The 13,715-nt window shown below is 40.5% G+C and overlaps 1 protein-coding gene across 7 annotated transcripts in view; it reads left to right on the top strand.

Annotated features, from left to right (window-relative positions):
• Positions 1-13,715, top strand: part of Myo6 (myosin VI) — a 136,479-nt gene that overhangs the window by 94,240 nt on the left and 28,524 nt on the right. For all 7 annotated transcript variants that reach the window (XM_026779463.1, XM_026779462.1, XM_005347569.3 and 4 more), the window contains exons 17-20: positions 1,341-1,436; positions 1,720-1,893; positions 6,138-6,176; positions 9,193-9,286. In XM_026779463.1, coding sequence (XP_026635264.1) covers positions 1,341-1,436; positions 1,720-1,893; positions 6,138-6,176; positions 9,193-9,286 — 403 coding nt within the window. The remainder of the gene's footprint in view (positions 1-1,340; positions 1,437-1,719; positions 1,894-6,137; positions 6,177-9,192; positions 9,287-13,715) is intronic.

Genomic DNA, 13,715 nt, shown 5'->3' with positions numbered 1-13,715 from the left:
CTGGCCACACTTCAGAATCAGCCTATCTAAATACCATGGGGAAAGGGAGCTTTAGATCCCCTGAGTTGATTCTGATGAGTATGAAGACTGAGCTTTAGAAGCAGGTGGCTAATTTTAGAAAATTTGCAACTCTATTTGGTGTTTACTTTCAAATAAACTTTTACTTTTAAAAAGATTTTATTTTTATATGTGTCCCTGGGTGAATACGTGCACATCAGGGTAGCACCTGCAGAGTCCAGAAAAAGATATCAGATCACATAGAGATACAGTAGTTTTGGGCTGCCAGACATGGGTGCCGGAAGGCACACTCAAGTCCTCTGGAAGGATAATAAGCACCATTAACCAAGTTTTTGTGTGAGGCAGGCATGAATGTGTATTTGTTTTGTATGTGGAATTCATCCATATGTGTATTTTTTGTGTATGGCATTCATGCATGAATATATGTTTTGTGTGTAGCACGTGTGTATATATTTTTGTGTGGCAGGTGTGTGTTTATGTTTTATGTGTGGCATTCATACATGTATGTATGTCTTGTGTGCGGCAGGCATGCATGTATATATGTTTTGTGTGTGGCACACATGTATGTATGTGTGTATTTTTTGTGTGGCAGGTGTGTGTATATGCTTGATGTGTGGCATTCATACATGTTTGTATGTCTTGTACGTGACAGGCATGCATGTATATATGTTTTATATGTGACAAGTGTACATGTATATGTTTTATGTGTGGCAAGTATGCATATGTGTATGCTTTTTTTTTTTTTTTGGTTTTTCGAGACAGGGTTTCACTATGGCTTTGGAGCCTGTCCTGGAACTCGCTCTGTAGACCAGGCTGGTCTCGAACTCACAGAGATCCACCTGCCTCTGCCTCCCGAGTGCTGGGATTAAAGGCGTGCGCCACCATCGCCCGGCTGTGTATGCTTTTTGTATGGCAGGTATGTGAGTGTATATTTTGTGTGCAGGAGGTATGCATATGTCTATGTTTGTTGCAGGCATGTGTACATATATTTTAGGTGTGGCCAGTGTGCATGTATGTTTTGCTTGTAGGAGTTGTGCATGTGTGTATGTTTTATTGTGAAAGGCATGTGTGTATGTTTCCTGTAGAGCAGGTGTAAATATTTGTATGTTTTGGTATTATAACAATTTTTTTCACTAAGGCATAAGCAACTGTCAAGTAAATCCCACAAGTACTTTAAAGTGTATTTGTCGTTTAAAAGTAGTGTAATTATGAATAATGTGAAATTCTTTTATTACTTTTGGTACTCTGTATCTGGCATTGTCTAAGGAAAGTGACTGACTGTTTTGGTGAAGCGGTGACTTCTCTCTGTACTCTTCCCTTAGATTCCCAGGAAGTCTAAGCTGGCCGTTCACAGGAACCTGAGAGATGACGAGGGTTTCATCATCCGGCACTTCGCAGGGGCAGTGTGCTACGAGACGGTGAGTGTGGCCTTATTGCTCGGGGAGAAAGCAGCTGACGCTGAGCCACACTACCCTGGGGTAGGCTCTGGGCATTTAAACCTGAACAGCTTCTGGAATTCAGTTCCTTGATGCGCTAGTCACCCTCAAAGTGCGAAATACCCACACTCAAGTGGTGGGCTCTCTTGGTCAGTAGGGAAAGGGAATATTTGCGTTTTCTTAGAAAATTCCATAGGACAGAACTCAGTTAGGGGATGTTTATCACAAGGCAGATGGAAACACTTTATTTGATTTTTTTTTTCAGACCCAGTTTGTGGAGAAAAATAATGACGCACTACATATGTCTCTTGAATCCTTGATTTGCGAATCCAGGGATAAGTTTATACGGGCCTTATTCGAATCATCCACCAATAACAGCAAAGATACAAAACAAAAGGCAGGAAAACTCAGCTTCATCAGCGTGGGAAACAAGTTTAAGGTATTTGTGCTAAATAACTCATTGAAGGGTTTTTGGTTTTTGTTGTGTGTTTGGGTTGTATTTCAAATAAAAACCGTTGTTTTGTATTGTGACATGGATAATGTAGATGATGGAAGTGCCACAGGCGTGTCTCAAGAGACAACCCTGCCTTATCAACGCTTGTACGTACCATCTAATTGTGGTTGTAGTAACGGAGTATACAGAAAGGCTTATATTTTCAGACTGTGTTTGTACACAGCCTATCTGATTAATCCTCCTAATGGTCTTGCTTCTGCATACTGCCTGGGTGACCTGCAATCTTCTCTTTCCCACGTGTTTTCTGTTTCCTTCCTCATTCAGCAGTTTTGTTTAGCTGCAGTAGTTCAGCTCGGGATGGCTAGAGAGGACTAGGTGAGTTGAGAGGAAAAGCAGGCACATCCGGGGCTTCAGGTAAATGATCACCTTCACAGACTTCTGTGCACAGCATGGCTGCTATGTTAAAGTGCCCGTCTCAAGTTCACGATTCAGCTTGTGATTCATTGTCAACGCATTTCCTCTCACGGCATCATGGGCATGTGTGTTACAGTAAACTTTTGTTAAACCTTTGGATAACTTCTATAAAAGAGAAGCGCTCTGGGGTGGCAGACTCTTCAATTCTCTTATCCCATGTTAAAGAATAATCTATTAATTTTGAATCAGAAATTAATTCTTTAAAATCTAACAAGGAATGTTTTAAAACAAGGTGTGTTTTAGTGATAGAATGCTACCAATTGCTTGAAATTATTGTTCAATATTGCTTATATTTATTGCATAGGTATAAAAATTAAAAACCCTTTAATAAATAATTGTAATGTATAGAACAAAGAAATTTAATTAAATTTTCTGTATATTTTCAGTAAGTATCATTGTATTTCCTATAAAACTGCATTTTGCCTTTTGAAATGCATACTTTCAATATTAAGAGTGATATAATTAAGAACAGTATTTCTATAAAGCAGTAGTTTTCAACCTTCCTAATGCTGTGACCCTTTACTATAGTTCCTTATGTGTGGTGAACCTAAGCATAAAATTATTTTCATTGCTACTTCATAATTGTAATTTTGCTACTGTTATGAATCATAATGTAAATGTATGATGTGCAGACTATCTGACATGTGACCCCTGTGAAAGGGTCACTCAACCCCAGAGGGATCATAACCTATAGGTTGAAAACTGCTTGTGTCAAGAAGACTGGGGTGCTAACTAGTAGCACAAACTTCTCAAATCCTTTCTGGGTTGAAATGGGCCCTAACCTGGGCTTGGTGACACATTCCTGTAATCTCAGACCCGGGTAATTAGGACTAGGAGGATCAGGAGTTCAAGGCTAGTCTCTGGTACCTGGATCAAGATCAGCTCAAGCAGTGTGAGACCCTGTCTCAAAGCCAAAAACCAAACCAGACAAACAAAACAAACAACAACAACAACAAAAACAAAAAAGAAGAAGAATTGATATGAATCCCACATCTCTAACTTGATATCTAAAAGCTAAGTTTCTTTTTAAAGCTTCAAAATATAATTTTTTTTTTTTTGGTTTTTCGAGACAGGGTTTCTCTGTAGCTTTGGTGCCCATCCCGGAACTAGCTCTTGTAGACCAGGCTGGCCTCGAACTCACAGAGATCCGCCTGCCTCTGCCTCCCGAGTGCTGGGATTAGAGGCATGCGCCACCACTGCCCGGCTTCAAAATATAAATATTGAAGAAAAATCTAAAACATTTTTAGGTAGCTGAATTCGAAGGTTTGAATTTTGTTTAAGATATATTAATTATATAAGTTCTTGATTTACTCAGTGAGCAATATTTTTATCTGGTATTTTTCCATTCCAGATTAAACATTTTATGGCATAGTTGGTTTGAAAACAGCGCCTGGACTAGATGTGGCGTTATGGCTCCTGCGGTCCCAGGTGACTCAGGAGCCTGACAAAGGAGGGACCACTTGAGTCTGGCTGGGGCCAGACTGGGTAACATAACCATCTGACCCCTCCTCAGAAAACACAACACAACATCTCATATGAATATAGTGTTATTGCCAGTAAAAGCGTATTTAAAATGATAGGCAGCATATATAACCTTTAACTGGAGGAATTTAATATCTTGTAACTGTTTATCCATAACAATGTCTACTTTTTGCATTGACTGCAAAAACTCTTGAGTGATAGGAATAAAATATTCCACATACGTTTTTCTCTGATATGCTTTAAAATGAAGTCTCTTTAGTATCATTTTTATTTTGAAACAGGCTCTCATTATGTAGCCCTGACTGATCTGGAATTCACAATATATACCAGGCTGTCCTTGACCTCACAAAAATCCACATGCCTCTGCCTCCTGAGTGCTGGTATTAAAGGTGTGTGTTGTCATTCTGGGGTGGTATGAAATCTTAATAGGAATCAACTTTAAACATACTTCAATAGTTCATTAAATTAAAAGTGAGTTGTGTAAGATAAACACAAAGCAGACTCCATTTCAGTAGCACTCCAATTATCCAGGTTCCATTTCAGCAGCAATTCAGTTATCCAGACTACAGTTCAGTAACACTTTAATTAGCCAGTGTATGGGGACCAAACATGTTCCACCACTTACTTCCAGTAAGTGGTGCTTTAGGAAGAGCAATATTTTTTGTTGGAAATCTTACTCGATTATAAGCACAAATATTTGCGTCTTTAAAAATAAAACATAAAGGGTAAGAGAGACAGCTGAGAGGCTGAGTGTGTACCACTCTTGCAGAGGACCCAAGTTCTGTTCCCAGTACCCACATCGGGTGATATACGTGCCCCTGTAACTCTAGTCCCAGGGAATCTGAAGCCTCTGAGGGTAACTGCAACATGCACACACGTATAATTAACATCAAATCTAAAAACAATTAAATAAAAATCCATGTGAAGCCTGATTTGCCAAGGGTGCTTCCTGCCCCCCCCCCCCCCCCCGGTCTTTGGCTTGTGTTAATGGACGTTCTTTTCTGTTTGCTCAGCTGATGCTCTGTAATTTTTCCTTCTACTCTTCTGACTTATGCCCATTTTGGGGAGCAAAACAGTGAACTCTGTCTCTGGATTAAAATGAGGGGATTTATAACGGTTGCTTTCTCCCCAAAGAGGCTGTTGATGTGCTTTTCAGTTGTCTGGGGTACAGACTGAGGTTGGCTTCTGTCAGCTAGTTTTGTGCATGTGACTGTAGTCTTCAGTCAATGCCATGATAACTTATTTAAAATTCTAGTGACAAGTTTACTCACGGCAAGAGAAAGAATGTTGATCTCAGGGAATTGCCATTACTAGCTCCGTGTTCTCAGACCAATCAGTTTTCATCCCTAGGTCTTAATACCTGTATCACGAGGCTAATAATCTATCCTTAGTTAGGTTCATCGTGCTGTGTTGTTCATTGGATTAAATGTAACAATGCTCATGAAAAGCTGTCTTCGAACATCGCCCCGCTCACGGAAGAGCATTCAGCAAAGCCTCCATGTTGCTATTAATTATAGCTATGCTGAACACAATATGTTAATTTGAGAATTAACATCTTAATTTGTATTTTCCAAGTAGCAATAATAAGCATTTTTGTGTAAAATTGCTTTGCAGACTAGCAAAACAAACATAATTTTAGCACACTGAGCTGGGGTAAATTATAATCAGCATTGTGACACTAGGAAAGCGTGGTTAACTGTATTCATTGTGAAAAATAGTTTCAGGAAACTGTTTGAGTTCTAAAAGCCCTTGAAATAGATAACATTTTAAACTAGGGAAGAGGGTTTCTGAGGCTAGATACAACAGTTTTGTTTTGCTGTGCTGCATGAACTAATTAATGCTGGTGTACACATCGTGCTCGTTTTAAACATCTCAGCCTTCACAGTATGTGACACGGCGGTGTCTTGTTTGTCACATGCTCAGATACTGTACTGCAACGTTGATGCTGAGTACACCCCCAGTGTCTTCACATGCGCTCACTCACGGCTTGTGTAATTTCCCTTATTCATCTCATTTGTGAATGTGCCGCTCATTTCCAGCCTTAATGATATGAGTTCTGTGTTAGTAATGGACGTTATTGTCCTTGACATTTCATTAGCCATTTTGCATGACGTTGCCTGTTACAGAGTTTGTGTGCCAGGAGGTTATTATAATATGTTACATGTGGATGTTTTTGCATGTTATTTTAGTCTCATATTGGAGAGTTAATATTAACTCATTTCCATTGTGCTATTTGACTTTTTTGAAATAATCTTATCTTCCTTCTTTTCTAGACACAGTTAAATTTGCTTCTGGATAAACTGCGAAGTACTGTGAGTATATTTAATAAGAAAGCAGGGTTTTTTTTAAAAAAAAACTTATTATTGTTTTTATTGAGCTATATATTTTTCTCTGCTCCCCTCCGTCCTTTCCCCCTCCCCTTCTACCTTCTCCCATGATCCCCACGCTCCTAATTTACTCAGGAGATCCTGTCTTTTTCTACTTTCCATGTAGATTAGATTCATGTATGTCTCTCTTAGTGTCCTCATTGTTGTCTAGGTTCTCTGCAGTTGTGAATTGTAGGCTGGTATTTTTTGCTTTATGTCTAAAAGTCACTTACAAGTGAGTACCTATAGTGTTTGTCTTTCTGGGTCTGGGTTACCTCACTCAATATGCTGTTTTTTAGATCCATCTGTTCGCCAGCAAATTTCAAGATGTCATTTTTTCCCATTGTGTAATTGTATCACATCTTTTTTATCCATTCTTCTGTTGAGGGGTATTTAGATTTTTTTCCAGGTTCTGGCTATGACAAACAATGCTGCCTGCTATTAACATAGCTGAGCACATATCCTTGTGGCACAATTGAGCATCCTTTGGGTATATACCCGAAAGTGATATTGTTGGGTCTTGAAGAAGGTTGTTTCCTAATTTTCTAAGAAATCACCATACTGATTTCCAAAGGGGGTGTAGCAGCTTGCATTCCCACAAGCAATGCAGTAGTGTTCCCTTTACCCCACATCCTCTCCAGCATAATTTGTCATCAGTGTTTTTGATCTTGGCCATTCTTACAGGTGTAAGAGTTGTTTTGATTTGCATTTCTCTGATAGCTAAGGATGTTGAGCATTTCCTTAAGTGTCTTTCAGCCATTTTAGATTCATCTGTTGACAGTTCTCTGTTTAGGCCTGTACCCCATTTTTTTAATTGGATTATTTGAAGAAAGTATGTTTTTAAAATGGTCTTCTGAAACAACTATTAGTGGTTATCCAAGTAAGCACAGTAACCCTGGGATAATGAGAGGTATCTTTTAAACCACATTTTCTTTCAAAAAGAAGTTGATTTTTAGAGGGCTGGAATTTAGCTCAGTGGTAGACTTTTACCTGGTAATCATGATGCTCGGGATGCCAGCCCCAGTGCACACCCACAACAACACCCAGTTACACCCACACCCCAAACCCCCACATGCCCCAGCCACACCACACAGCCACACTGTCAGCTTTTGAGATGGTAAGGTGTTTATTATTAGTTTTTTTTAAAGAAAGGCCAAGTATGTATGTGAAGTGAAATTATTTGGAAGTTTTTGTTGTTAATAAATGAAGATTTCACAAAAGTGAAAATAGTTACTATAAAAAAGAGCAAATATTTTAATATCAAAGATAAGACATACAATTTATTATAGTAACACTCTTCAGACAGGGCAGTGTGCTGCAGACAAAAATGACCTTAATATTTTTCTGTCCTTTATAAATGATAAATGTCAAACTTACTACAAGTTCATCTTCTAACTACATTTTGTTGATTCACCTTGATATTGTTTTTCTAGTTGTGTTTTGGTGGTGTTGGCATTGAACCTAGGATCTTGCACACGCTATACAAATGCTCTGCCACTAAGCTGCACAACTGGCCCTTGGCTGGTTTTTTTCTTACATTTTTAGGTAGTGTCTCCTCATACAGTTCAGGCTAGCCCTGAACTTACAATTAGCCCGTCTTTGCCGCAGTGTCCCGGGGAATACAGGTGTGACTCCCTATACTGGGGTTCACCCCAGTGTTTGAACTGAAAAACAAAACCCATCTAGAGAGAAGTCCTAATTGCTGAGTGTGGTGGCAATCCCAGAATTTGGGAAGTTGAGGCAGGAGGCTCTTAATTTTGAGGCCACCTTGGCTTACATAGTGAGAGCCTGTCTTTATAACACAAAATGAAAAAGAAAGACAGTGGATATGTGGGTTATAGAAAAATTGTAATTCCAAGGAAAGTCTTAGTTTTTATATAAACCGCAGAGTTGAACTTCATGCTTTTCCCTTTAAGGACCAGTCATTTTCAACAGCCAAATGGCCATTCTGTCCCACAGTTACTGCTTTACTTGCTGATGAGTTTGCCTTTGGAGCCACCCAGAAAATCGTGAAGTTTCTGAGTCTAAAATATTTGACTCTTAAGAGCTAAGCATTTTGTTAAAAAATACAATATCTTTTTCTTTGAAAATTTTGTATAGGTGTATAATGTATTTGATGGAATTCCCCCTCACTATTCCTCACCAACCAGGCATCTTTAAATGCCGTCTGATGGGGCGGCTGTTTTATTTTCACTCCCCAAAGACTGGGCTGCTCTAAAATCATGAGGTGGTTGTGGTTTGTAGAAATATGCCATCCAAGTGTCCGTGGTGGTCATCGTTGTTGAAATAACTATTCAGGGTTCTATGGTGGCCACTTTGAAAAGAAGCATCTGTTTGGATGTCTTTTACTTTATCTTTGTACACAGCACTTACACTGTGATACAAACAGTATTCCCTCTGCCTCATTCAGCAAAATATGGTCACCACATGGAAGCCCTTAAGCTTTTAAAAACACTGTTTAACAAGCAATACACACAGCGGTACAGTTCGGGGCCTTGTCTTTTTGAAGTTGAATGAAAATAGTGACTTACGTTCGTGTTTTGTTTGCTTACATTTTGGCCAAAATTCCCTTTGCAGCCTCTATAGAGGCTTCTAGTTAAGCAGTAGGATGTTTGTCTGTGTGTTCAAGGCATAGCCCTGAAAAACAAAAAGCCAAACCTTCTATGAGAAGATAGTTAAGCCTATAGAGCGCATTGTTTAAAAGTAATGAAATGCTTTGCACTGAAAGACTTTTTACAAAATGATTTTTGACAGTCAAAACTAAAACTTCATCTTGCTGATATTTAGTCAATATAGTCATTAATTTTAAGGTTCAAATTATAGAAATATGATAAAATTCTAAATTCCTAATTATTTTGTGTCATTAACGTTAGTGTGCTGTGGAAGTTGGTGGTATTCAAAGATAATAGAAACATATAGATGCTGTATGTACTATCTTAAAAAGTGTTTCTTATTCTTTCAGGGAGCAAGCTTCATTCGCTGCATCAAACCCAACTTAAAGATGACAAGCCACCACTTCGAAGGCGCCCAAATTCTGTCTCAACTGCAGTGTTCAGGTATTTCCATAGTTTCAGGGTCTGTCACAATCTCTGCAAGCAGACAGCTCACCATCCCTTAATTCTGAGCAAAGCACAGGAGGCAGATATGAGCAACATCGACTTCTCCTTTTTGTGAAGTAAAACACATATAAAGAACTTGTTCTTGGAAAACCCGGATCTCCACGCCAGCTGCTTCTGGCAGCAGCAGCCCACACTGGTCCCCATTCCCCACACAACTGGTTAACTGGGGGGTTGGAGTCCTTGCTTCTCCTCCACCACTTGGGGTGGGAATTTAAACAGGATGAAGCCTTTGGGCTCTGTGGCACTTTCATGAATTGATTAATCAGTCACCTCCAGCCCCAGCCCTGACTTCACCCAGTTGCAGGAGCCTCAGACACTGACTCTTGGTGCACAAGCATCCTAGCTGTAGCTGCTGCCCTGCCCTTTCTGCATCCCAGCCATGGATGCTGCCCTGCTCTTTCTGATGCTCACTTTGGTATAGCTCAGGCCCTGCTGTCTCTCAAACCCGCTCTTCTCTGACCTCATTCTGGTCCTCGCAGAGGACGATTTAGAGCGAGGCTTCAGAGCCCTGTACTTAACTTTGTATTGCAGAGTCCTCCCAGATGAGGCAAGCTTCAGTTTTCCTGACGTCAGGACCTAGCTCTAACTCTTCTCTCTAAACTGGAGCTCTCCTCGTTTTTACAGGGCCGGTAGGCCAGCCAGGTTGGCACCACTTAAATCCATGGTCACTGACCTTTTGGGGCTCTCAAACCTCTCCTGCCTAGTTTCCCTGCTCCACACATTTCAGCAGAGCCAGCCAGCCCCCTGCCCCCAGGTCACCTGCTCCCTTAGAGCTCTGCCAGCAGAAGGCCTCTTCTCTTACTAAAGCCTGCAAGCTAGTGCCCCCTGGACGCTGCCAAATACTTCTGCTTGTCTGCACCCCCTCACCCTCTCCTGGCCTGTTAAAACAGGAATCTCCGGTCCCTGCTGTAGTCCCTTCCTGCCTCTCCTGAGTCAGCAGTGATGATTAAGTGCAGGCCAGGCCCCGGGGGACTCTGCCCCCAATCCACTAAGACACACTGGGCTCCCTCTGTCACTCACATGGCTTCTCCTTCACGGATCTCCTTCTTCCTATTTTACTAGCTCTTTCTCTCTGTCACTCTCCTTTGGATTTCTCTGCTTCCTCCTTCCATTCCTTCTGTAACCCCTGGTGTTACCCAGTATGGTAACCAGGAGATTGATGCCACTATGAGCTCTTTAAGCATTTGAAATATGGCGGACGGGACTCCTGTAGAAAGGATTAAATTTTTTTTAGTACTAAAACATAAGAAGCTATGTGTGCCTGGTGTCCCTAAGGACCCGTGGCTAGTATGGCTGTCCTGTTGGGTAGTGCAGGACACGTTCGGTCTCGTTCCTGTGATCTCCTACAGTGAATGCTGCTGCTTCCCAACCGAAGCTGACGCCTTCTGTCGCTTGCTTTCTTGCTGCCGTCGCCCGTGTACCCTTGCATCTCTGCTCAATGCATTGGAGACATGTGTGACATCATCACTCCACAGTTCAACTCTGACAAGTCTTCCTTCTTCCCGCTTACACACTCTTGATGGCTCCCGATGACCATGGGGTGAAGAGTGCAATCCTGGTGCCGGCCTCTGCCCTGTGTATAGCGCCCCTCTTCCCATTTCCTTCTGCTGTGCTCCAGCTACACAGACTTGCTCTTAGTGCTCCATTCCCTCCCATCGCGGGGTCTTTGTACATGCTACTTCCTGTCAGGACATCGTGACTACTTCCTGTGAAAGCCAGCCTTGATCCTGGCTCCGAAGGGGACTTTGTTCACGGTGCTGAGGTCTGGCATCTTTAATTTCACAGCCACAGTTGCAGATTTTATGTATACTTGTATAGTTCTTCATGAGATTGATGAGCTGTCTACTGTGTCTGCTAGTATAATTATTATATATAATACATGCATATATATATATTATACAATTATTTAAAGTTTCCCTCTAGGAACTATGTTTTGGCTTTCTTAAAGTCCTGGTCTCTCTAGTGTGTATTAAACTAATTCATCATTGACTGGAATACACAATCTATCAGATACAAAACTTTATTTGTGATTAATTTTAAACAAATACTAGAAAGCCAACTAATATACTTCTGCATATAATAATGAGGGACTCTTTTTGCTCAGTAACTGCGTTTATTTGAAACCCTTTGCATGTACATTACAGATGAGTCCGGTTTCTAGCATGCTCTTCCCCAGGTGTTAATAACAGATAATATTCTGAAAAACGCAATAGTGATGTATTTTGTATACTGCCTTTAAGGGTGATTTTCATCGCCTCGATTTTGACTTTTTTCCCTGGATTTTTAGTGTAACGCACTTCTCTCCAAGCAAGTGTCTAGCGTGTAAAGCGTGTGGAGCTGCGGTTGTGTGTTCAGATTAGTACAGTGTGAGCTTTCTGGCGAGTTGGTGGGATTCCTCCTTCGCAGAAGAATGCATTTTAACATGGTCAGCTAGGTTGTAGCTTAACAGGTGACTCCATTTCATTGTCCAAACTGTGATAGTGCTAACCAAACCTTACTTTTTCCCCCTACTAGCAGCTCTGAGAACTAAATCTTGTTCTGACCATTCATGAGTTCAAAGCCAGCCTGAACTACATAGCCCGAGAGCTGGGACTGTAGCTCACTCCAGTGGTAGAATACTTGTTTTAGCACGTGAGAAGTCCTGGTTCAGTCCTCAGAACTGCCAGGAAAAAAGCAATGGTCTCCATGTGTTCATTTAATCAGTATACACTATGCCTTAGATGTATTTTTATACTGGTTAGATAAATTCCAGGACCCTAATCGGTGCATTATTTTATGAGTGTAATACAATTTTGATGAATGGGTCTTTATTTCTGTTTTTTTTTTTTTGCTTGTTTGTTTGTTTTCCTGCTGTAAGCAGTGACTGTGGATATCTCTACATGGCTTTGTCCATAAGTGAGAAAATTGCAATTTAGATTTATAAAAGTAGAAATTATATAAAAGGTGAATGTTTCCAAGTTGCCATCTAAAGCTATTGCCTTGCCATACTCTCTCACAGAGATTTTATTCTTTTTGCAGTCCAATAGGCTAGTATTCAATCTGTATAGAAGGGCTGCCTTCCCTAGATTATGTTACAATTAAAAATACACTTATTGAAAATTTTATTTTTTACATTTTAATTTGTCTAACTGAAATTCATTTTGGCATTTGGAATAAAGAAAGGATATATTTTAAGTTTTGTTTTCCACATATTCATATTCTTACCACTCCTAATTTCTTTAATATTGATTTAATATTAAAGATATTAAAATAATATTAAGATAATTTAATATCTTAATAATTTGAGTAGCTACTATTATAGTTAAATAAGCACTCACACTAATGCAATCACCAAAATGACCGTTCATTATAGTAATTTTTACTTGGATTTTGTTTTTGTGGTGTTAGAGCTGGAACCCGAGGCCCCGTGAGCACGAGCTATGTGCCCCACCATTGGGCCACACCCCTGGCTCCCAGCACAGTATTTTTTATTAAATAGTCCTCCTGCCTGTTGACTGTGTGACCCTGTGTCTGTGCACCAAGTCTGAGGGTGTGAAAGTGGTTGAACGTTTTTCTCTGTGTGACGTTTAAGATATAGATTCTATTTTATTTTCCCATTTAGGCTTTTTGTTTTGTTTGTTTTTTTCTCTTTTGAGGATAATTAATTTAAGACGCTCTCCTAGTTTGCTTTCTTTCATTTCACAACCCTGGAGTCAAGCTCCGTCACTGAGGGACGTCAGGACTGGAAGTCAGGGTGGGAACCTGGAGGCAGAAACCGAAGGACAGGCTGGAGGAACACGTTACTGGCTTTCTCAGCTACCTTTCTTATACAATCCAAGACCCCAAACCAACTGCCCAGGGGTGGCACCACAGTGGGCTGGGCCCTCCACATCAGTCATTCAGTAAGAAAGTGCCTCACAGATTTGCCCATAGGCCAATTGAGGCCATTTTATCAACGGATGTCCTCCCTTCCCTGATGACTTAAGTTTATTTCAAGTTGACAAAAACCCACCCGGCACAGAAACCGTTCTACTAAAATTCCTATCAGGTGAATGTCAGGAGCGCATAGGGATGATGAAAAAAGGCGGACTTCCTTCCTCTGTAACTCTGACCAGAAAATTTCATGTCAACCCAAGGCTTAGACTGACCATTTATTAGCATTAAATTAAAATGTAATAATTTTATTTTATCCTGTAGACTCAGCTTCCCAACCAATAGATTAGTTTCTTTAGTAGAAGAGGTCTTATTTTGAGGCTGGGGCTAGAACCTAGGGCCTTGGACATGCAAGGTTAGTGTTCTCCTTGGGAGCCACAGTCCCAAACTGGTAGACTGGTAGAAGGGTGTGTGTGTGCATGCATACGTGTGTGTGTGTGTGTGTGTGTGTGTG

This window comes from Microtus ochrogaster, chromosome 5 (genome assembly GCF_000317375.1).
Source record: "Microtus ochrogaster isolate Prairie Vole_2 chromosome 5, MicOch1.0, whole genome shotgun sequence".
Lineage (NCBI taxonomy): Eukaryota > Metazoa > Chordata > Mammalia > Rodentia > Cricetidae > Microtus > Microtus ochrogaster.
This window is presented reverse-complemented; position numbering and strand designations above follow the sequence as displayed.